Source organism: Ceratotherium simum, chromosome 17 (assembly GCF_057802395.1).
Source record: "Ceratotherium simum simum isolate JZ-2026a chromosome 17, ASM5780239v1, whole genome shotgun sequence".
Taxonomy (NCBI): Eukaryota; Metazoa; Chordata; class Mammalia; order Perissodactyla; family Rhinocerotidae; genus Ceratotherium; species Ceratotherium simum.
Window position 1 is genome coordinate 21,002,055 of NC_141916.1, and position 26,000 is coordinate 21,028,054.

A 26,000-nucleotide genomic window follows, 5' to 3' on the forward strand; every position below is an offset into this window, starting at 1 on the left:
CAAAAATATTTTTCCTGCCAATTTTTCTCATTATTTGAGGTACAAATAGTATGAAGAAACAAAAACAAAGTTCTTCAGAGGAGGTCAGTAGTGAGGCTGGAAGGAGAATTCATAGCGAGTGACGCAGCCTAATAAAAAGCTTTGTGGTTGTTTTAATGAGGGGTGGGAGCCCTCTGTTGGTCTTTTAGAAAATTTTTAAATTAAGTTTAAGTTTAGTTGAGAGGCTTCAACTTTATTCATTTTTGCATATTTAATCTTAAAATACTTCCCTCCAAAGGGCTTGGCAGAGGTGGCTATGAGGAGTAAATAGAAAGTGTATGTGTGTCAGCCTACCTGGAACCCAGGATGTCTGAAGCAGTCTAATCTGAGATGCTTTCTGTCATACCTCACAGGTCTGTGGTTCCTGACCAAAGGAACTTATAGATTGTGAAGCTAGGAAATACAATTTTAGGTGTTTGATAATTATATAGTTTGGCGATCTAAGACCTCTTAAGTGGCAGAACCTGATTCAGCAGCCCATGTGTCATTTCTTATATATTTCCCCCAAATGGTACATCTGTCACTCTACCTTTTAATTTTTTGTTTTTGTTATTTCTTAAAATAATCACTAGGTTAGATTTTCTTACTGTTCTTATCTTTTCTTATAAACTCTTTTTTTTTTTTTAGTGTATTATCAAACACTTTTATGGGAAAGTCAAACCATCACTGCCATGTGTCTGCATATGAAAAATCTTTTCCTATTAAGCCTGTTCCAAGTCCATCTTGGAGTGGTTCATGTCGTCGAAACCTTTTGAGCCCCAAGAAAACTCAGAGGCGACATGTTAGTACAGTGGAAGAGGTAAGGAGAACTTTTAACAAAAGCTACTAAAGGTTAGAATCTTTCCCTACATTCAGCCATTTGTTCCCTCTGATTTAGATGTTTATTGACTGTACCATTTACTTAATCCTTTCTGTGCTTTTTCTTTCTTAATTACTTGTTTTGAGTGCTATCTTCTGTTCTAAAGAAATTAGAGAGATATTTTAGCAGGACTTCATTGTTTTTCTTAACCATCTTCTATTCCTGTTGGACAGCAGACAATCTTCATTATTGTCTGAATGGCTTCTCATACATCTATCTCTCTTTGCTCTTTTTTGGATCCTTCCTAAACTCTTGTTTCATGTGGGAAAACTATTAACCTTGCTGGATTTAATAAAATACCTGCGCTTCCTAGGACGATTTTTCCTTAATATAGAAGAAAAATTAAGAAGCCAGCTAGATAATTTACCTCCTTTCATTATGAATAAGATCTTTGAGGTCAGACTTTCCCCAAAAGAAAGGTGTTCTGTTGACAATTGGGTTGTTATATTCATTCAGTAAACCTAAAGGAAAAAATCAATCTGTAAATATAATGTAGCATATAATTTATCCAATAGGAAGTGTACTTATACCTGTTCAATTAAATATTTATTATGTATCTGGTCGGCTTTGGACTTGTTGCTGTAGAGATACAAATGAATAATAATGACCTTACATTTATACAGCATTGGAGTTTCCAGTGTGCTTTCCACATGTATTATTGTTTTGAATCCTTTTAATCCTGTGGAATAGGTAGAGATGAGGTAATATCCACATGTTACAGATTTGGAAAGTAAAGGTCAGAGGTCACACAACTGGTAAATGGCCAGCCTGCAACCCAGGTTTTCGGAAGGAATCTATTCTGGTATACTTTCTGTTATACGACACGGTGATGGGATTCTTGCCCATTGGAGCTTACAGATCGTGAAGTTAAGAATACAGTCATGCATCGCTTAATGACAGGGATACATTCTGAGCAATGCATTGTTAGGCGATTTCGTCGTTGTGTGAACATCATGGAGTGTACGTACACAAACATAGATGGTATAGCCTTCTACGCACCTAGGCTATATGGTATAGCCTATTGCTCCTAGGCTACAAACCTGTACAGCATGTTACTGTATTGAATACTGTAGGCATTTGTAACACAATGGTAAGTATTTATGTATCTAAATATAGAAAAGGTACAGTAATAGTGGTATAAAAGATAAAAAATGGTACACCTGTATACCATTACCTTGGTATTATACACTTACCATGAATGGAGCTTGCAGGACTGAAAGTTGCTCTGGGTGAGTCATGAGTGAATGTGAAGGCCTAGGACATTACTGTACACCACTGTAGACTTTATAATCACTGTTCACTGAGGCTACATTAAATTTATTAAAAAAATTTTTTCTTTCTTCAATAATAAATTATCCTTAGCTTATTGTAACTTTTTAACTTTATAAACTTAATTTTTTTTAACTTTTTGTCTCTTGTAATAACCTTAGCTTAAAACACAAACACATTGTACAGCTGTACAAAAATATTTTCTTCCTTTATATCCTTATTCTATAAGCTTTTTTCTATTTTTAAAATTTTTTATTATTTTTTTATTTTAAACCTTTTTATTAAAAACTAAGACACGAACACACACATTAGCCTAGGCCTACACGGGCTCAGGATCATCAATAGCACTGTCTTCCACCTCCACATCTTGTCCCACTGGACAGTCTTCAGGGGCAACAACGTGCCTGGAGCTGCCATCTCCTATGATAACAATGCCTTCTTCTGGAATACCTCCTGAAGGACCTGCCTGAGGCTCTTCTTAAGGAGGTGTCACTCTTTTCAGAAATATGTCTTTGGTGGTTTGCCTGGTTTGTTTCCTTTTTTTCATCATAGGTTTGATTGTAAGCAGATAGCACACCATGAACATTCCTCTCTATTAATGAAAACCTTTCAGTTTTCAGATTTTTTAAGGAGCTTGTTGAGGTCTGTAAAACCTTCTGCTAAATGCTTCACTGTGAATTTGGGAGTTCTTTTTCTTTTCCTATAGTTTCCTTTTCTCTTGCCTGTTCTTCAGCTATGTGTTCCTGTTCCAGTTCTAACAACTCATGAGTTCCTCAGGAGTCACCTCTAAGAGCTCCTCAATATCATCCTCATCCACACCCAGGTTAAAGTTGTTTGCCTTCTCAACCACAGCCTTGTTGATTTTTTTTTTTTTTTTTTTGGTGAGGAAGATTAGCCCTGAGCTAACATCTGATGCCAATCCTCCTCTTTTTGCGGAGGAAGATTGGCCCTGGGCTAACATCCGTGCCCATCTTCCTCTACTTTATATAGGACACAGCCACAGCATGGCTTGACAAGTGGTGCGTCAGTGCACGCCTGGGATCCGAACCTGCTAACCCTCGGGCCACTGAAGTGGAGCGTGTGCACTTAACCGCTGTGCCACTGGGCCAGCTCCCCAGCCTTGTTGATTTTTGCAGCCTCCTCATCCTTGGCAAATCCTTTGAAGTCATGGATGAACCTCTTGAATATCTTCTTCCAGATGCCCTTCATACACTCCTTCGTGCTATTGCCCCAAGCCCAAGCCAGGTTCTTGGTGCAGTCATAGATGTTGGAATCCTCCTACAATTGGATCAGTGTCTTTCTCAGTTGCAGCAATAGGCTGGGCAAAGGTCCTCCTCAGGTAATAGACCTTAAAAATCTGCTGTAACTCCTTGATCCATTGGTTGGATCCAGGAGGTGGGGTTTGGAGGGAGAAACACCACTTTGATATTGGGATGAAGATTGCCAATAAAAGGAAGATGTCCAGGAGCATTATCGACAATAAGCAAAATCTTGAAAGGTATGTTATCCTACAAACAGTACTTCTTCATTTCGCTGGCATAGCAATTCAGGAGGGCATCTTGGAAGAGGAGCTGGGTCATCCATGACTTGTTACTCCTGGAGTACCACATCACTAGGCAATGGGAATTTTTCAGCTCCATTGTAATCTTATGGGATCACCATTGTATATGGGCCCATTGTTGACTGAAATATTATGTGGCACATGAGCGTATGGCAGTATGTGCTAAATGTATAATTTGGTAATGAAGATCTCTTAGGAGGCAAAACTTGATTATTTGTGAAATGGTTAGTAAAAATGCTGTACATTTTTTTATTTTAAGTTTGTATTGAATCTAAAATACTCAAGCAGAGAGTGGCAGAACCAATAAATCATATTTAGCAAGGGAAAGGATAGACAAGAAACTGTCAACAGTTGTCTTTGGTGATGAGAGCTGAGCAAGTTATGGAAGGGAGATTTATTTTTCACTGTACCTTTTGTGCTATTGAACTTAGTACCGTGTATGTATTAGTTATTACATACATAAATAATTCTTTTTTTAATTACTGAAATTGTGAGGGTTGTGCTTCTGCTGGAGCGTAGGCAGCCTACGGGGTACAGAGAGACTTGTGGGGAAGGAGAAGGCGACAGCATGGCAGCTGGATACAGGCCTTTCAAACCCCCACTGCTCTGTGTGGTGCCGCTGGGATTGCCAGGGTCCTTTAGACTGTCTATTCATTATAAGCCCACTATTTCACTCACTAGCCAACCAGTCCTTTGGACTACTCAGCCCCTCCTCCTTTTGCCTCCACTTCCAGCCTGAGGACTTGGGCTGGCGCGATAATTTTATCCTTCCCACCAGTCTTCCAGGCCACAGGCTGGGTCAGTGGAGGACATGAAGCTGGAGTTCCCCTTCCTTCTACAGTGTGAAGAAGAGGTGAAGGATTGAACCTGTCCTTTGAAACAAGATGCAGGAAATTTTGCCTCAGTTGTTTTTAGGTCTATATTCTGCTATGCAAAGCAAGTCATCTGTGGTACAGAAACATGGAATAACCCATATACTATGAATAAGACAAAATATTGGACCAAACTTGATTAAATCAAACTTTCCACAGATTATTTAGGTATTTAGTCTTGGATATTACAGATAATCCAGATTAAAATAATTTTTTTCCCTGGGACAAAAGAATTTATTGATGGGAGCTTACAAACTAGAGGAAAAGTTATTTTCCATGGAAGTGTTGGGATCTCCAAGGGAGATGCAGTTGCTTATGTTAAAGAAGGCAAATTATGTATTAATCTTACTGCTGGATTTGTCCATCACCTTCAGGAATATGAAGCCATCTACAAAATTAACGTGATGATGTCACCACTGCACTATTTAGTCTTACAACAGGGGTTTGAAGAGAATTCATGAAGAAGAAGAATTTGGAAATACACAAGTGGTAGCTGTACCACCACTTGGCTGATGGCTGATTCAAAGGCAATGTAAAAGGACCGTACTATCCAATAAGGATGTGTACTTTTTATACTTGAGGTTTATTTATGTAGTATAAAGCTATTACTTTAAACAAAATCAGACTTGGGGTATTTATGAAGTTATTTGGGTAATTTATAACAGGTGGATTTACTGGTATGCTAAAATTTGCATTCTCTGTTAAATTTTCATAATTTTACAGTTCAGTTTTATGATGGAGCCTCTTACAGACGCATCTAAATACAAGAATCTGTCACATTTTTTTCTTAGTAGAAATCAGCACCTTAATAACCCTTATACTGTTTTAAAACTTTCCTTCGTCCTTTATTAGGTTTAAAACATAACATTAGCCAACTTCCTTTACTTTAACATATTATCCAATTATTGCTTCCTTTCCTCTTAATTTCCTAATTTGCTTACTCAATAGAAAACAGTTTAATAAATAATGTACAGAGAAAGATGTTTTCTTTTACTTTATAGGACCAGATACTCCAAAAGAGGATTGTGTTTGAAGTTTTAAGTAACTTACATCTTTGCATTTTCTTTTGGTAAAGCCAAGTGTTAATGTATGTTCTTTTGAGAGTTGCCTAGATTATCTTTTTTTTTGTCTGCGATGGTTCCAAATAAAGTGTAACATACCCAGTGTTTTTTGTTTTAATGAAACCCAAAAAAGAAAAGTACCTTGCATCATTGTCTTTTTTAAAAAAAAGATAAATTGTTGTGATCTCCAAATTAACATGTAGAACAGTGAAAAGTTTTTAATCTTTTTTCTGTAATTTCTTTTTTAAACCATAAGTTAGTTTAAACTGAAAGTATGAGGCTTGAAGAGACCTCAGATAATTATCTGGAATATGGAACATCTATTTCTGTTCACTTTATGTTGTATAATGACTGTGAGATTGTCCAGGCTCAGATGGAACCTTTCTTTGAAGATATATTTATTAGGGAAAATGATTTGTGGGTGACTTTTTGTGTAAGTTGATTTTAAAACATCAGTTCTTTGCGTTGAATTAATCTAGATTTCTCGTAATTTGAATTAGCTGAGTCACTTAATGGCATCTTGGTTCTTCATGTTTTACGTATAAGTATAAAAATTTATTCTAAGAAAACGTTTGGCTATGTGGTGTGAGGGAGGAGGGAAGTGTTTTTAACTTTTTATGGTTGAAGTATTTAGTGTACCATAAAGATCCTTTCTCTTTTCTTTCTGTTTGTTCTCAGTGTTCTTTTGAGGTTTTTATGTGATGGGGATACTTTTTCACATTTCCTTGGTATGCACATTAACCTCTTACACCAGTTTGTGTGCTTTACTTTCCTCCCTATGATGTGATAATTCAGTCAAAGCTTTTTAAAATGTAGTGTGGTGGAACAGTGGAAATGAACTAAAATGATTGGTTGATTAAGAGGTAACTGCCTTGACCCAGGTAGTATTCCTCTTCTGATTTCATTTCCCTCTCTTTGTTTTACCACCCCTGAAAACAACATACTGTTAACCCCATGGTATTATGGATTAGGTTATTTGGTGTAGTGGGAAAGTGGAGTCAAGATTTACATTGGAGGATGTTCAAAAATTCCACTCACTAAAGTGCCACAGAACACAGCTTTCCTATATATAGATCACTATGGAGTTGGTTGGCAAAGATCTTTCTTACAATCCAATAATCTGTAATGATGCTTTATTCTTTAGACTTATCCACTTAAAGAATTTTCATAATAGCAAATTTAGGTTTTAATAAAGAAGCATTTATTTTAATTATGGTTTTTAAATTTGTTTCTCAAATACTCATATCCCTTTTAGTAGAATAGCCAAAAACAACGGATTTGGTCATTGATATTAATTTATACCTGATAATCTCTTTCTATCCATTGTAATTTTTGTGCTGTCACTGAAGTACACCCAATATTGTAAACAGTGTCTTCACAAACACTAGAAAAGAGGACCGCCAACATCTTGAATACAATATGAATGTCTAAGGGATAAAATAATGGGGTTTATTTTCTTCATATAGCACATTGCAAATTTGTTTTTTCTCTTGGGTCTATTTTTCCACCAAATACTAAACTAGTTCTACCTTTTCTTATCACTCAGCTATTCAAATTTAAGGGTAGCTCTTTCTCATAAGGAGTTGTCATACCTCACAGTCCAAGGTATATCTTATTAGATCAGTAACATTATACTCATGACAGTGCAATTGAAATTTACTTTGTAACAAAAAATGATTCAAGAAGAAAAAAACGTAGTGCCTGTTTACCTTTGCATAGATAATTGCTTAATTCATTTTTCTTTTAACATACATTTGTAATTGAATAAAATGCTTATGCACACATTGAAATGTCACAGTGCAAGATGCTGCATCCCTGGCACAAAGTATTAAAATTATTTTGTGAAGATCAGTGGTTGTATTAAACTGTATATACGATTAAAAGAAATAAGTACTGGGGCATGTTATTTAGTGAATGCAGCCCATTGCTTCAGGGGTCTGTATAGAGCAGATACTTTACCGTGGTTACAAGTCCTTATGTAATTGGGTTCTCTGCTAAGTGCTATCATCTCTTACTACTCTTCTGATTCCCACTGACCTTACTATTCCTTGAACACATCAAGCACATTGCTGTCTTAAGGCCTTTGCATTTGCTGTTCCTCTGCCTGGAATACTCTGATATATTTCTCTTAACTTTTTTCCTCCCTTGGTTTAGGTTTCTGTTCAAATACCACTTTTTTAGAGAGGCCTTACCTGTTCCTGCTGTTCTCTCTCCATCTCTTTCTATTCCCTTATCTTTAATTTTCTTCGTACTACCTCACTAGTTTTTTGCTTGTCAGGCCGTTTAACTGTAACATAATCTCCACAAGGGTAGGGACTTTATTTTATTCAGTGCAGTGTCACTAGTGACTGGAGCACAGTAGGTGTTTAAGTCAATAAATGAATGAATGAATAGTATGGAGTATGTGCTTTTCCCTAAATTCAGTGTTGAGACTTAAAAATAAATAAATAAATAAATAAATGTTGGAGATGAAAATCATCTCTGGAAAATACGCTCTTAAAAATTGGATAGACTAGAAAACTGTTAGCAAAATATCCTACTATGATCTTGACTATTCTGGTTACTTCCTTGTGATTTTTCTAACAGATATCAGGAATCAAGGGGTTAGTTGCAATCCTAATTTAGAAGTCCTCAAATGTTTTATTTCTGGGACTCTGTCAGTTGACTCAAAAGTGATTACCTGTTAGCTTTCTGATTTCATATCCTATAACTTCTTTGCACTATTATTTACATATATGCCCTATAATTTTCCAAAATATACTATCTGGTATTTACTTCACTCAACTACTCTTATATGCACTTTATAATTTTCTAGAATATCCTTAATAAACTGTAATTCTTAATTATCTTGAGGACTCTGCCTGAGCTTTGGCAGAGCTTCTGGGAGACTGGATGCTACTTTGAGAAACACTTGCCTTATTGGATGTGTTGAAGATTTTTTTTTTTTCTTTTATAGACAGTTCAAGAAGAAGAAAGAGAGATTTACAGACAGCTGCTACAGATGGTCACAGGGAAACAGTTTTCTGTAGCCAAACCCACCACCCATTTTCCTTTACATCTGTGAGTCGCAGAAACAAACATATTTCAAATGAATTTAATTAAACATTTTGTTATTTGATATTGAGACTGTATTCTTCTCTTGCCTAGGTCTCGATGTCTTAGTTCCAGTAAGAATACTTTGAAAGACTCACTGTTTAAAAATGGAAACTCTTGTGCAGCTCAGATCATTGGCTCAGATACTTCATCATCTGGATCTGCCAGCATTTTAACAACCCAGGAACCACTGTCCCACAGTGTGTATTCCTTATCATCTTATACCCCAGATGTTGTTGCATTTGGACCCAAAGATTCTGATTCTCTCCATCAACCCCAACATCACCACTCTCTTCCACATCAGCCGGATAATTTACCAGCTTCAAATACACAATCCGAAGGTAAAAATGGTATTGTATACCTATATTTTCAATCCTAATTGCCGATTAACTGTTGATGGGAGCTATGTGAATTATAGGCAAAGTAGTAATATACATGTAACATATAATTGTTGTTGTTGGTACTGTTAAGTTGATTCCAACTCCTAGCAACTCTTTGTAGAGCAGAGCAGAATCCTGCCCACTCTTTCTGCACCTCCTCTCACCTTCTGCCACTACATCGGACTGAAACCTGTCTACCATGGGTGACCCTGCTAGTATTTGAAATACTGGTGGCATCGCTTTCAGCATCACAGCAACATGCAGCTGCCACAGTATGACCACCAACAGATGGGTAATGTTGTTCCCTGTCTGGAAATAAACCTGGGTCACCGTGGTGAGAGCCGGCAATCACCACTAGACGACCAAGGCTGGCTCATTAACACGTAAGATACCTTAAATACATATAATTCAGTTAGCCATGCCACGAGTAAACTAAACCTACAAGTAACTTACTTTTTTCTTACATGGAGATGCAAATGATTTCATATAATATTTTATTTAAAAGATTAGCTTCCTGGCAGAGTCTAGAGTTAGGTTACATTCAGCCCAGTTACTTCAGTACTTTCTCTGTTTTTAATACTTTATAAAGAAAATTAAGTACTCTGAAGTTCTAGGAGTTTTGGAACATCAGTTAAGTTTTGAAGTAAAATTTCTTAACTAGGTAATACTTACAAAACCTGTATAGGTTTTTGCATTTTAGAACGATCAGCAGCAAGTTTTGGAAACAAAAAGAGTTTTCTGCCTAACTTTCAGCCAAGCAAAATATTCAGTCTCTTAGCATTCTAGTTAATTAAAATTTTGCTATAATAATTTTCTTTGCTTAGTTTTCCCCATCTCTAGGGGTTATGTGTGTATTTATGGTATGTATTTAGGTATGTAGCTTAAAACAAATTTTAGGTTAAGTGGTTAGACGTTAGGGATCTTTTGACAGATCAGTTTCTAAGACTCTCTCCTCCTTCCTCAGGTTGTTTGATTTTTTTTTTTTTTTTAAATCTGTTCGTTACTTTCTTAAAGTTCTCACTTGGGGATTAAAATTGTTGGTAGCATCATTATATAGCTACATATATTCATTAAAACTTGTATTAAATTTTGTGAGGTGATTTACTGAGAACTATCATTAAAAAAAGCCTTTAACCTCAGAAACATATATTGTATGGCAGATACTTAGATACAGCTAAACTAGGACAAATATACTACGTTGAACTGTTTGATTACTTTCTTGTACCATTTAATAAATATTCTAAATGAGATTCTAATCATAGCACTTTAAAAGGACGTGATTCCTGCCTTTATCAATGTAGAAAATAAATGATACAGTGATACAATTGGTACTTCTTGGACTCTGCTACTTCTCCTATGGCTGTTTCTCTCTCTCTCTGCCTTCCCTCCCCGTCCCCTATAGCTCCCCTTTCCTTCCTCCTTCCCCTTCCCTCTTTCACCTCATTCAATCTCATGGTGGTTCATGAACTAAAGACTTGAGAAATCTTGGCATGCTCTTGTTCTCCAGGAACAGGAAGAGGAAGCACAGGGAGCAAGCACAGCCTAGGAGTGGATGCTGAAGGGCATGCAGACTTGTATTTTCATTTGTGAGGCAGGCTCTTCACTAAGCCATATTTCTGCCTCAGTGAAAATGGACCTGCTTCTCTTTCTCTTCTGTCTTACCTTTATTGTTATTCTATGGTATTTTTATGGAAATAGAATATAACAAAGTATGGGAAATTAAACTTCAGACATGTAGAATGTGTAACTGTGTGGAATTTTATTAATAATGATATGCTCTTGTGTTTTTTTGTTCAGGATCAGACTCTGTGATTTTACTCAAAGTGAAAGATTCCCAGACTCCAACTCCCAGGTAAACTATGGAAAAAGGGCGTTCTTAACATATTCTTTCCCCTCTCTTGAATCAGTTTCTTCACTAAGAGTTACATAATATAAAAGTAAAACTGCCTCAATTCAGAGTTCTCTTATGTGTTCTTTGAATGATTTCAATGACATTCTAATTGGTCTTCCTTCTGGCCTTCATTTTGTTCTTCGTTTCTTCTTCCACCGTGTTCTCTAATCCATTCTTTGCCTTATTCTTTAGTCCATCTTCCATTCTACAAACAGAGTGATCATTCTAAAACGCGTATCTGATCATTCATTAAACTCCCTCAAGGGTGGCTTATCAGACATAGAATCAAGCCCAAACTCCTTAGTATGGTACAAAGCACTTCCTCCACAAGCCTCACTTCCTATCACACATTCTTTCCTTTAGTAAGTATTTATTGATAGCCTTCTGTGTGCCAGGTACTAGTACAGACATTGAGGATAACAGCAGTGAACAAAATGAAGTCTCTGCTCTCAAGAATCTTACATTCTAGGTGTACAGAGTATAAGGGGAGGGTGGGGGACAAATAGTGTACAAATAAACATATAGGCCTGGTCATGATAAGTGCTATGAAGAAAAATAAAACAGGTAATGTATAGACTGAGGTTGGGGGGACGCTATTTATCTAGTATGGTCATGGCAAGTCTCTGATAAGGTGACATTTAAGGGCAGACATGATGGAGGTGATAGAAGGAGCCATGTGGAAATATAGGACTCTTTCATGTGTTTATTATATGGTGAACTGTAATATGATATGTACTTTCTTACCTTCACATTCCATGTTCCTTCTGCCTGGTATGTCCCCCCTACCTCACCTTGTCTATCTGGCAGTAGTCTCTTATCTTTTAAGTCTCGGTTCAAGTGTGATCTTCTGTATGAAACCTCTCCCCTCTGGGAGGTATTAAGTGCTTCCTCTGTAATCGAATAGGTTACTACTTAGATTGCTGTGTCTTTGCCAGATACGGCCTTAGCAATTCGATTGCTCAAATGATAATAGTATCAGTTTTCCATTGAGAAGATTAGGGATAATAAAATGTTCTTTCTCATCTCAGTTCCCCTACTTATTTGCAGCTCCCCTATATGTTCTAAACTTTAGATGTTTCAAAAAATGCTCTGTTTGTTATATTTCCTCAAGGAGATTTTATAGTTTGGATGCTTTATTCTTTATACATTTTTTTTTTTTTTGAGTCAGACCTGGGTTCTGATCTTGCCTTTTCCATGCTTCATGTAACTTTGAGCAAGTTACTCTTCTGAACCTCGGTTTCCTTATCAATAAAATGCCAGTATTAATGCCTTACTGTTGAATTATGAAGATTAACTTACAGATAAAGCACTTATAAAGGTGTTTCACATGTAGTGCACAAAAGTAGGCATTTTTTCTTGGGAAAAAGTTGATTTCATGTAAAGAGTGCTTTCAGTTCTTCAATCGCTCTTTACTAAGATTTTCCTTTATGGAGTGTTTCTCCTGGTGATGACTGAAGAATGAGACGGAAGGAGAAATGGTCTGTTGGGGTAAGGCTGATTGAATAATGCTGTTCCCAAGGCTTGGTTGATTGGCTCTTTATTCTTAATCTCCCATCACTCCCTCTCAGTTGCAGCAAGGAAGATCTGCCCTTATTTCCCAGAATGTGCCACGCCATTTCATGCCTCTGTGCCATTGTACATTCTGATTCTTCTGCCTGGAATTCTCTTTCTCTCCTTGTCCATTTGTTAAACTCTTATCTTGCTTTTCAAAATCTGACTCAGGTATTATTTTTTCTCAGACATTTCTCTGACTATTCCAGATAACATTAGTCTTTCCCTCTAGTACTCCTATTCCTGTACCTCATTTGTTACTATCACCTGGTGCCAGTCATAGTACCTGGCACATGATGGGTACTTAGTAAATAAATCTTTGTTAGATTTCCTAGAAAACCTGAAATACTCTCTTGAGTAGCCCAAGTACTCATCATCTCCATTTTGGTTCAGTGCTTTGGTTTATTAAAAGGCACTTTACAGTAGTAGAAAGAACACACTTTTTGGAATTGGACAGACATAGTTTCTAATCCAGGCTCTTCCAAGACAAATTATCCTTCTGAAACTCAATTCCCTTTTCTGTACAGTGTGAGTAATAATCCTTTATTATATATATATAGAGAGAGATTTAATTAATAGGATTATTGTGAGGCTTAACTAATATGTAAAACACCTAGAGCAGAGTTTTACATATGGAGTGCTAAGTAGGTGCTCAGTAAAGAGTTGTAGTTATTGGTATTACTATATGCTTCAATTATATGATAAATAATGAATAATCTCTTTGAAAAGCAAAGAGATTTTGCTTTTTCCCCTGCATTTTGCTTTTCTAAGCCATCAGATACCTCGATCCTCTCAGAGAAGTGCTGTCCCTTCCATTATTCATTTCTTCTATAAATACTGAGTGCCTGCTATATGCCAGGCACTATTCTGGTGCAGAAGATACAGTAGTAAATACAAAAAACAAAAATTTCTATCCTCATGAAGTTTATATTTTAATAAGGGAAGCAGACAAATTTGAATAGCATGATCCAATATCATGAAATTCGGGATTATTCTTGTCACTTCCTTATATTGTGCAATAAATGTGTTCTCATGTTCATTTGTTTTTAGTAGCACACACTAAGGAACTCCTCACAATGCTAGCATTAATCTCTGTGGCTTTCTGTCTTGGTTGTTACATCAGTTATTCACTGCACCAAGGGAATAGGCCATCTCCTCATATGTTCTCCCCTTATTAACCTCAGTGACAGTGGGGAGATAATGGAACAGCATTTTCATTGCCAGACCCCAGCCTAAGAATGATTGGGAATACTAATTCTCAAAAGTTAAGCTGAGAAGCAAGGGATACTGTCTGAGCCCTTGTTCTTGCCTTTAGTAAGATAGATTGTAGAACTGAAAGGGACTCTATTCTTCATATTTTACAAATCCAGAAACTAAAGCCCAGGAAATGATGAGTTGCTCAAGTCAAAAGCTAATTAGGGACAGCTTCAGGAGATCCAGCTCTCTTAATTCCCAATTTGACGCTCTGTTTACTGTTCTATGTATCTAAAAGTTTCCTTTGGAAAAGTGTTCACTCTTCCATTTGTTTCTGTGAGGAAATAGAATTGGTGTCTCATCTTTTTAATGGAGTTGTATTGCTGATTCTCCACTTTGGTTTGTTGACTCATTAGCCGTTTGATGTGAACTATTCTGTGGGTGGGGGTTTTCAGTATCTACTATGGTTTGGTTGACTATATATATATATATTTTGTGTGTGTGTGTGTGTGTGTGTGTGTGTGAGGAAGATCAGCCCTGAGCTAACATCCATGCTAATCCTCCTCTTCTTGCTGAGGAAGACCGGCTCCGAGCCAACATCTATTGCCAATCCTCCTCCCTTTTTTGTTTTTCCCCCAAAGCCCCAGTAGATAGTTGCATGTCACAGTTGCACATCCTTCCAGTCACTGTATGTGGGACGCGGCCCCAACATGGGCGGAGAAGCGGTGCGTCGGTGCCTGCCCGGGATCCGAACCCGGGCCACCAGTAGCGGAGCGCGCACACCCAACCACCAAGCCACGGGGCCAGCCCTGGTTGAATATATTTTGATTCAAGTAGACTGCCAAGAATCCCAAGAACCCATAAAATTTGATTAGATCATTAATGAACCTGTCATTTTGAACCATTTGGGAAAAGTAATGTTCTAGCTTAATATATTATCTTGACAAGTAATGTACTTTTTCACGTTACGTTGGTCTCTTGTGCAAGTAAGGAGCTATGCTGAGCTTAATTTCTCTGCTGAACTTTGGAACATCTTTTTAACTTATGTATATGCAGATGACACATATTTGTATTCCTTTAGTTCCCAGTTACAATTATTTTATGTAATTTAGTCTCTTTTATTTATCCCATATTTGTAAAGCATTCTTATAAACTATTTAGACTATTTAAATGATTGATTTTCTTGGTGAAAATATTTGAATTTTCTTATAAGCCTCCTGCTCATTTGTCACATTTTTCTTTTCCCATCCATAGTCCTACTTTTTTCCAGGCAGAACTGTGGATCAAAGAATTGTAAGTTGTTATTTTTGATATCATTTTTCCTTCTCCATCACTTCCTAGAAGGAATCAAACAATTAGCCAATCACCCTGTTTTTAGTCAGTAAAAATTCTCTATTTATATTTATTTATAAAACAACTTTTAAGTTGTTGGGTTTTTAAAATTCTATTGGGTTTGGGACATTTCTATGCTCAGGTTTATTAAATCTATAACAATTGTTGAAGCTAAATTAAATTGGAAAAATATTTCAAAGTTAACTTTTATATAGAAAGGAAAATAAATGCTCTTGTTTTCACTTTGATAAAACTAGTTTATTGAATAATTCATATTTCTGGAGTTTGCAAAATCACTAAAAGCTTTTAGTCTCCAGTATCAAGAACTCACTCTGACTTATCCAAACTCCCTGGTCTTGTTGATTTTTTAAAGAAAAAAATAAACCCATTATTTCTTCTTTTGGAACATAAATACAATATTTGAATTAAAATGATATCAATGATATCTTGTATTATTTTCTCCTTTGGAATTCAATCTCATTTTTAGATTTCCAGAATGAAGCTTTACTTTCTCTATAATCTCGGAAGGATGTTAAATAAAGACTACACATTTGCAAATATCCACAAAAATCACCTGTTCACACTTAGCAACAAACTAATGATTTTCATCATTTCAGTAAAAATAGGATAATTTCAATAAGACCGTGTGGTTTCACCCTGTCTTAAAGTATAAGTGTAGTGATAAGTTAGTGTAAGGATTTTAGACTTTCTTTATAAGGGTTTTATATTTAATGCTCATTGTGCATCAGCAATGTGCTTGGTGCTAAGAGAGTGGTCTACTTTTGTGTCACCTTCCTTTTCATTTCCTAGAACTAGTGTTTATGATTCTCGAGCACGGGAAAGATGGCGCCAGATTGAAGAGCAGAAAGCACTGGCATTACAGCTTCAAAACCAGGTAAAAACAATTGGGATAAGATTATAAATAGCACATCCAAGTTGAAACTAATTTAAAAGGTTACCTGGATTTGGGATCAAGGCTGTTGTAATTGGCAAGATTGTATGGTAGCATAGCATGGTATGATAAGTGGTATATGTTCTTGGTCTCTCCAGCTAGTGCCACTCAGTGTGCAGAGACAAATAGATTTCTTCATCCCACTTATTCTGAAGTTCTGTCTTTCAGAGATTGCAGGAACAGGAGCATTCAGTACATGATTCAGTAGAACTGCATCTTCGTGTACCTCTTGAAAAGGAGATTCCTGTCACAATCGCTCAAGAAACAGAAAAAAAAGGTCGTAAATTAACGGATAGTGAAGATGAGTTTCCTGAAATCACAGAGGTAAATTACATACTATGAATTCCTACACTAGCAGTGTTGTGTTCAGAAAGAATGCTTTGGATGAATTTCAAGCATAAAAGTAACAAAATACCTGGCATTTAAATTGTATTGAATCTCCTGCTTTCGATTGTATTATACAACAATCTCGGCTTTATTTTTAAAGGATTGTTCAAAATTGAGGGAAGAATTATGGGTGGCTTTCAGCGAATTCAGTGAAAAAGCATTTAATAAATTTGTGTCTCCTTTCATGTGCATTTTTACTTAATGTACATATATAGTAGTTTGACATCAAATAGTAAGCTGAGGCTTACTATTTTTTTTAATAAAAATTCAGAAAGTACATAAAAGTATGTACATTTTTAAATAATCTGTTATTCTGGGAAAGAGTCTATTCTTAGGAAATTGTTTGGACCAAAGATATAAAATATAATTAAGTCATCTCATGGACTTAGAAAATTTGAAAGCAGAACATTATTTCAGACTTCAGGAATAATATAAAACAAGGATCTGAAATGTTGTGCTGAAAAAGGGAAGGGGGAGGACAAGAGGGGATGGCAGGAAGTAATCAGGGAGATTACTGGAAGGAATAGAAACCAAGCTGTTAGAAGTGAACAGTTGATTAGTGATAAATATAGTCTGGGGGATTATATGGAGCCTGATGAGAAATCTGGTGTGTCTGAAGCCACATACACTTGATCTCTGACACCTCTTGGTTTCTTAGGAAATGGAGAAAGAAATAAAGAATGTATTTCGTAATGGGAACCAGGATGAAGTTCTGAGTGAAGCATTCCGCTTGACCATTACACGCAAAGATATTCAAACTCTAAACCATCTGAACTGGCTCAATGATGAGGTAATCTTGCATCCATTTTTATATTGAAATAGTAAGTGAATATTAAGTGAAAACTAAATCAAGGCATTAACTCACTGTTTCTCAAAGTGTGGTCCTCAGATGACCTACATCAGAATGAGCTCTCCATTCTCCTGAATAAGTATGAGGCAGTGTGGTGAAGATATGCATTTTAAACATTTCAGGTGATTTTTATATACCTTAAAGTCTGAGAACTGCTGATTTATCTTTTTATGTATTGAAGATTTGAACACTGAGGGAGGGGACGTTCAGTCATTGGTATTCTCACTCCCTGAGGCACCTGCTCTGCAGTGCACATCTTCTAAGCAAATATTTAGTAGCTGACGGTGTTGTAGTATGAAGGAATACTTTGGGATTTCCATATGGGAATCCATTTCTGCTACCCTTTCTATCTCTTCTAATTCTAGGTCACTTAGGTTATTATGAGTGATAAGCTTTCTAAAATAGTGTATGTTTATACATGATATTTTTAAACCAAAATTGAAAAAATTATATTATTAAATATTTGATGTTTTGGGTTAAAAAAAGTTATAGGCCTCAGCTCCCTAGAGTTCTAATTATTTTAAATAGATTAATTACACTATACTCTTTAAACCGATATGTCCTATTCCTAAACCTGTAGAAGCCTTTTTTATTTCAGAAGGATATTTTCACAGCAAAAGAAGAGAACTGGGTTGCGTTTTTTTCCTAAGTACCTGTGTTCTTTCTCAGGCCCTCTAGGAGAATCCCTGCCTGTTTTTAGGTATACTCAAGCTTCACAGCTATGGAGGATTTTTAGATACTTAGTATAATAAGCACTAGATATTCTAAATACCTATATCCTGGTCTTTTACACTTAGGACCGTCCAAATAATAATATTGACTAATATCTGGTGAGCATTTACCTCATGTTAGGCACTATTCTAAATGTTTTATGTGTTCTACTCAAGTAATAGTCATCACAACCCTTGGAGGTAGATACTATAGTTTTATCATCTCCATTTTATAGATGAAGAAACAAGGCATAGAAAGATTAAGAAGCTTGCAAGATCACATGGCTTGTAAGTAGCAGAGCCCAGGATTCAGACCCAAGCATTGAGTGTTATATGTTATGTTGTACTGCCTCAGAATCTTAAATTGGATTGTTTTAGGATTAGATATTTTAGAATTTGAGAGCCATATATCTTGCCCAGCATATTGATTTTTCTCTGGGGCCAGCTGGACTAACCCCATTCTCTTTGCCACTGGTGAGTTTATAAGATATAAATTTCAGAAGTTCATCGCTCCCTGAATAATATCTTTGACCAAGAGTAGTGAGGAAGATAGGTTTGATACTGTCTTGCTTTAAGGAGAAACCACCCTTGCTTCTTTCGGCTCAGAATAGTGACATTAGAACATTGGATCAAATAACAGAAAAAAAAAGAGCTCACCAAATCAAAAGGCAAAATGAAAATCAAGGACAGTCAGACGGTCCTTGAATCAAACACCAAACGCTTATCCACCAATTAAGTGTTTTTGATTTGTAGACATTAATCTCTGGTCTCTTTCCAGTTTTTGCCTGCCACTGCTAAATGGGAAGGGGTCAGTTATTCTACAGAGATTATAGCCCATTTGTTGTAAATTATGTGAAACCTTCTAGGGGGCAGCAGTGAGTAGGATATGAGCTGAGTTCTTGCTATTTTCTGTGGCATTTGCCTCAGTGAGATCCTTACAGAGACAGTGTTCATCAGGACATATTTTCCATTCCCTGGGCCCATCAGAGACTGGGTTTTTAGCAAGCAAAGTTAATGGAAATTACATTATTTAGAAGAGCTGAGGGGAAGGGAAGATTCCATGTCTACTTTATCACGTCGACCCATAACATTTGTAGGGAGTGCTTGTCTTCCTAATTCAGAATAATGTTAACCTTGAAAGCAGGTGCCATTTCCCGTCATTCCATGATGATGGTGAGAACTATTTTAAAAAGCACCCTTTTCAAGGTACTACACTTCTCAGGCTTTCAAAGTTCTTACCCTTGAGAAGCTAACATTCTGATGGGGAATTAATAGATATTCTTAAGTATTCATACTGATTTAAAAATACTTAATTCTGTTTATCAATTGTGAACTCTCAATCTTCTTTTGCAAGTAATTTGTTCTCTCTTTAATCTTATTCTTCTCTCAAATAGATATTTTCAGTAATAACTATTTCTCTTCTTTTTATGTCTCCTGTCAGTGTTATAGGATACATTAAAACTTTCTCCAAAATAAGGTTACTGACACATTATTCTTACCATTTTATAGACAACAAATATAAGATCTTGGAAGTGAAAGGGATCAGATTTAGTCTATAAGGAAAATAAAATCCAGAAGTCCTATGTTTGAGATATGCATAGACAGTCATTAGACTACCCTTTCTCCATTCTCTTTCCTAAAAGAAGAATAGGCCACAATGCCTGTTCATGCAATACGCTTTCAAACATGTCTTCATAAATGGATTTATATATAGGTGAATAGTTAAATTCTGTATAGCTTCAAAGGACTAATGATTGATAGAATTAACATTTTACCTCAATATAAAAAAATGAAACTTCTTGAAAATGGAATGTGGGAACTGACTGCCTTGTAAAGAATACAGAAGGAGGCTGGAAGACTGATAACATCAAGGACATTATAGATGGGGATTTCTATACTGGATCTGGTGATTAATTATTAATAGAAATATATAATTAAGGGAAGGAGGTTAAAGTTAAAGAGAGGGTAAATTAGTTGCAAAAGTAGATTGAAAGCCACAATCAAAAAACAAAAGGCATTTATTTATTTATTTATTTATTTTTTGCTGAGGAAGATTCACCTTGAGCTAACATCCACTGTCAATCTTGTCTTTTTTTGTGGTATGTGAGCCACCACCACAGTGTGGCCACTGAGAGATGAGCGGTGTAGGTCCATGCCCAGGAACCGAACCCACGCCGCCGAAGCGGAGCACACCAAACTTAACCACTAGGCCACCGGGGCTGGCCCAGGAAATATTTTCAAGTGGATGTCAATACTAGAAATTATTTATTAATTCTTGGAGATTGAATTGGATGACTTCTGGAATCCAACTGTCAGATTCTAGGTTAATGATCCTGAGGAGAGGACTGCTTTGGTGGCCTTTATAGTTCTGCTTCTTCGAGGGCCTTAAAGTTGTTTTATAAGGCATCAGGTAAATTTAAAAATACATGGAAATTATTTAGACATACAAGTAAATGGATATGACTTCTGCTTCTGGTCATGATAGAGTAAAATGGATCAGATTTACCCTTTCAACTTAACTAGAAAACTAGACAAAACATGGAACAACAATTTTCAGACATTGGATAACAGCAGTATGGGACAGTAATCCCTAAGAGAAGAGAAATGAAAGAGATGAGCCTATGATTTCCCCAGCTTACGAGGGTGATGCGTTGAGGGCAGAGAGCTGGTAGAACTTAGCAGTGCCTGACAGTCTTGCTGAGTGGAGAAGACAGAGGTCAGAGTTTGGGGAAACCAAACTGGCTAAGATTTATGGGGTAAAATACTGCAGGGGAAGTTGCACAAAGAGAAGGCTCCAGAAGTGTGCAGAGGGGCTCTCGTCAAATCTTTGGCTGAATACTAATTTGTGCATGTATGGGAAGAAACTACCAGAGGCTGGGGAAAGAACCACCAGAAAGAGGGAATCAGAACAAGCCTCAGAGCTAACACAGGTTGCCAAGAATAATTCATGTTTGGACCAGTTATAGAGGAAAAATCACAGGGCAATTGAATAGAGTCCTTAAAAGGGTATTGCCTCACAGGTGGGACCAAACTGGCCCTAGAATAAAGGCTGCTCTGGACCCATGGTAACAAAGCTTAAAAACCAGGCTTGAAAGCTTGAAGCTGATCTGAGTAACTCAACTATATCACAGAACCAAGTCCAACAATATTTAAAGGAATACAACAAATTCTAGTAACAACAAAACCCAATAGTGTGAAATTCACAATGTCCAGCATCCAGTCAGAAATTACCAGGCATGCAAAGTGAAAAGAAAAGGCAACTTATAATAAGGTAAAAAACCAATCATTAGAAATACCCAGAAATGACAAAAATGATAGAATTAGCAGACAAGGATATTAAAACAGATATTGTAAACATATTCCATATGTTCAGGAAGGTGGGAGAAAATGGACATTATGAGGAGAGAAATGGAAGATATAGAAAAAAAAGACCCAAATTGAACTTCAGAATGCAGAGATGCAGAATACAGTAGCTGACATAAAAAAATACATGGGATGGGATTAACAATAGATTAGACTCCACAGAAGAAAAATTAGCAAACTTGAAGATATAGCAATAGAAACCACCCTAATGAAACACAGAAAAAAGGCTGAAGAAAGATGACTAGAGCATCAATGAGCTGTGGGATAATATCAAGTGGTCTAGGCGTGTAATTTGGGGTCCCAGAAGGATAGATGGGGTGGAAGTAGTGTCAGAAAAAATTAAATAATGGTGGAAGATTTCAAAATTTGAAAACTTACACTGCCAGATCCAAGAAATTTAGCATACCCCAAGTAGAAGAAATAAACTACACTAAAATGCATAATAATCAAATTGCTGAAAACCAGTGATAAAAAGAAAAATAATAGGGGCCGGCCCGGTGGCGCAAGCGGTTAAGTGCGCATGCTCTGCTGCGGCAGCCCAGGGTCCGCTGGTTCAGATCCCGGGCGTGCACCGACGCACTGCTTGGCAGGCCATACTGTGGCAGCGCTCCATATAAAGTGGAGGAACGTGGGCACAATGTTAGCCCAGGACCAGTCTTCCTCAGCAAAAACAGAGGAGGATTGGCAGATGTTAGCACAGGGCTGATCTCCTCACCAAAAAATATAATAATAATAATAAAAGCAACCAGAGGAAAAGAGACACATTATATACAGACGAATAAAGAGAAGAATAGCTCTGTCAGAAACCATGTAGATCAGAAGACAGTACTACATCTTTAAAGAACTGAAGGAAAAAAAAATTTGTCAACCTAGATTCTATACCCAGCAAATATATCTTTCAAAAAATAAGGCTATACTTTTTAGACAAACAAGTGCTGAGAGAATTCATCACCAGCAGACCTGTTCTATAAGAAATATTAAAGGACGTTCGTCAGGCAGAAGAAAAATATGAGGTGGAAATTTCAGTCTACACAAAGCAATGAAAATGCTCTCATTTTTTAATATCTCTGAAAGATAATTGGCTATTGAAAGCAGAAATAAAACAACGTACTGTGGGGTTTATAATATGTAGAAGTAAAATTTATGACAATCATAATACAAAGGAAGGGGAGGGAAATGGAAGTACATACTAGTCTAAGAATCTTATGTAATATATGAAGTAGTGTGATGTTATATGGAGATAGACCGTGATAAGTTAAAGACATATATTATAAATCCTAGAGCAACCACTAAATAACAGAAAACAAACAGGTTTAGTTAATAAGCCAATAATGGGGATAAAATGGAATAAAAAAATACTCAATCCAAAGGAAGGCAGAAAAAGAAGAAAAAACATGCCGAGAGCGGATGGGACAAATAGAAGAAAAGAGCAAGATACTAGATTTAAACCCAACTATATCATTAATCATATTAAATGTAAGTGATCTAAGCCAGCACTGTCCTATAGAAATAACATTAGCCACATATGTAATTTAAAATTTTCTAGTCGTCACATTAAAAAAAGTAAAAATAAACAGGTAGAATTAATTTTAATAATCTATTTAACCCAGTATATCCAAAATATATCATTTGGGCTTGTAATAAATATGAAAATTATTAATGAGATATTTTACTTCCTCTTTAAAATGTGGTATGCATTTTACACTTACAGCGCATTTACATTTTCAGCACATTTTGGATTAGGCATATTTCAAGTGCTCAGTAGCCACATTTGGCTAATGGCTACCATACTGGACAGTAGAGATTAAACATCCAGTTAAAAGGCAAGGATTGTCAGATTGAGTGAAAAAGCCATCTACAAGAAGTCCATTTTAAATGTAAAGACACAAATAGGTTAAAAGTAATAGGATGGAAAAAGTATACCGTGCAGACACTAGTCAAAAGAAAGATGAAGTAACTATACTAACATCATACCAAGTAGATTTCAGAGCAAGGAATATTACCAGTGATAAAGAGAGACATTTCATAATGATAGAGGAGTAAGTTCGTCAAGAGGATTTAACAGCCTAGATACATATGCATCTAATAGCAGAAGCTCAAAATATGTGAAGCAAAAACTGATAGAACTGAAATGAGAAATAGACAAATCTATAATTACTGTTGGAAGTTTCAACACTTCTCTCAGTAACCAATAAAGTAGACAAAAAGTCATTAAGGATATAGAAGACTGGAACAGGTAAAGGATCCCATGTGCCCGAATGTTTGTGGGCAAAAAATACTTCCTCTTCTAGACAGCACTACATGCCCTATCCCACATGGAGAAACAGGATGATGAGCATTTCCTGTCTCTTTATTTTCCCTCCAGGACCCTATCTTCCCTGTCATCTCTTACTACTAATTTACGTGGAAGAATCTTAAAAATAGCAAGCAAACATGTCTTTAGTTTTTCTAGTTCTGTTTCACAAATCCGGTTGTTTCCAAAATGGAAAAGCATTGAAGTCCTCGAATACTGTATTTCTAACTTTACTGGCTAGGGAAAGGCCATGCGGAATAGACTCATAGCAAATATGGGGAGTGAGAGAGTGTAAGAGAAATTAAGGTAGAATCTACATGGCAGACTATCACTACACTGAAGACACAGCTAACCAGGCTGACTGATTACCTATTTTGTAAGTTTCATCTTGGAAAGGAATATCATTCAACTATTCAGCATCATAGTAGCCTTGTTTATAACAGAAAGTATTCTTACTTGATTGATAGTGGCAAAGTAAAGCTTTATAAGGGATATACCAAGGTTACCTGATTTTTAGTGCAGAATCAGGATCTGGAATCAGAGCACATAACTCTTTGTCCAGCATTCTCTTTCAGAACACAAATCTTTGATGGAAATGGGGAATTGGTTGTGGTCATAGTTTTCTGATTGTTTCCAAGGAGCAGTTAAATCTAAGTGATGCTCAGTAAACAGAGGCAACAGCTTGCGAGACATTAAGCCCAACTTGATAAACCTAGCACAGGGAATAGGTTTTCCTTAGGGAGTAAAAACTGGTTACGTAAGAAGAGTAAAACTAGACAAAGTGAGATAAATTAGTTAAGTGAATATGATGGGTCTACGATATGCTATGCACTCTTACATGTGGAATAAAATGATCAGAATGGAAGTTTTAGTGTTTCTAACATGACTCATTGGTAAATTCTACATCATTATAGTTTACCTCTTTCAAGTTTCTTAATAGAACTAGTCCTTTTGATAAACCAGGGATTTATGCAGGGTCACAGGGAGGGTAGTAATTATAGTTGTCATAACTCCATAAAAATAAGTGTTGCCTGCCTGTCTTTTCTAAAACTTTAACAGTAATTCCAATAGTTTGTTACTTGAATTTGCATGTGAGAAAAATCCTGAGTCTGTGTTCACAGTGAGGGATGCAATACACAGAGCTTACCTGAAGTCTGCCTTCTTGGCTTCTATAATATTATTAGGTTAGATCTTAGGAGTGAATGACCTTCTCACTCATAGTATTCTATTGCTGCTGCTTGGTTAGTCTTTGGGGCTTTGTGATTAACAAGGATAGATTTAATTTAAAAATCAGAATGGGGAGATCAAGGTGAAAATCTAAAGAGGTAAAATAGGAAAAATGGCTTTTTTTCCCCTTCAAAGTTGTCTTGGTCTCTGCTCAGGGGCACTGTCACACCCAGGACTTTTAGAACATTTTTTTCCTAAATCAATTAGAACAGTTCAGAATGTCAAACTGGGAAGGGTTAAATAAAGTCAAGACTTTACTGTTAGTGAAATCTTACTTCTAAATGCATGAGAAAACAATGGTTTGGCTGGTTTACTGAGGGAGAAGGAAGATACAAATAGCAATGGTCATATATGTCGTTGTGGTAACATACAGGAAAAGGATTGAGTCCTTAGTTTGAAAACTTTGTAGGCTTTTCTTTTCAAGAAAAGTATTTTTTTAGCTTTAGCCTGGCACCTCTTCAAATTAAATCACACAGGAACAAGACGTGATAAACAGCTGTCCCACCCCCAAACAGGACTGCATAGACAATCAGGCGCTCATGGGCAAGGCTGTGAAGGCAGCTCCTTAGGCGTCAGGAGCCACAGCAAGCAGAGGCAAGGATGGGCCCAAAAAGTGGACTGACGCTGGCAGTCGTCCTCAGATGCTGGTATATTGGCAAGACAGACAGTAGGCACAGGGCTGCTTTGCTACTCTTAGCCCCCTATTTCAAAGGAAATTCAAGATCTCCTGGAGCTAAGGGAGTCTTCTGTGCAGAAAGGCTCTCACCATGGGAGGGGAGGGACCCTTGTCTTCACAAAATACAAGCAAATGCCCTGACCATCACTGTTTCTCTTTCATCTTAAGCACTATGATCCCTTCTCTCATTTCTTTTTCCTTCATCTTCAGCCCTTCTCTGAAAGATGACATGTAGGATTCTTTTTGTTTTCTAACTCCTAGCTTGTTTCTTTGGTATGATTGCGTCTTGGCTGAACTATGGCAATTTTCCTCATTTGGACAGAGTAATCGCTGAAAAACTGAGAAGAGAAACTTGTATCTAAATTCTGCTTTAGAGGTCAGATTACATACCCTCAGCTAATGGGAGGGAGCATTGAGGCCACCAAGCTCCCTCCTACTGG

At 36.6% G+C, this 26,000-nt stretch overlaps 1 protein-coding gene and 1 pseudogene across 4 annotated transcripts in view; both read left to right on the plus strand.

Moving 5' to 3' along the window:
* SENP1 (SUMO specific peptidase 1) overlaps positions 1-26,000 on the plus strand; it is a 53,487-nt gene that overhangs the window by 15,689 nt on the left and 11,798 nt on the right. For all 4 annotated transcript variants that reach the window (XM_087442485.1, XM_087442486.1, XM_014786401.2 and 1 more), the window contains 8 exons: positions 667-838; positions 8,618-8,721; positions 8,809-9,095; positions 10,932-10,986; positions 15,025-15,063; positions 15,913-15,997; positions 16,223-16,378; positions 17,100-17,231. In XM_087442485.1, the coding sequence (XP_087298611.1) occupies positions 667-838; positions 8,618-8,721; positions 8,809-9,095; positions 10,932-10,986; positions 15,025-15,063; positions 15,913-15,997; positions 16,223-16,378; positions 17,100-17,231 (1,030 nt within the window). The remainder of the gene's footprint in view (positions 1-666; positions 839-8,617; positions 8,722-8,808; positions 9,096-10,931; positions 10,987-15,024; positions 15,064-15,912; positions 15,998-16,222; positions 16,379-17,099; positions 17,232-26,000) is intronic.
* Positions 4,537-5,261, plus strand: LOC147914748 (serine/threonine/tyrosine-interacting protein pseudogene; annotated as a pseudogene).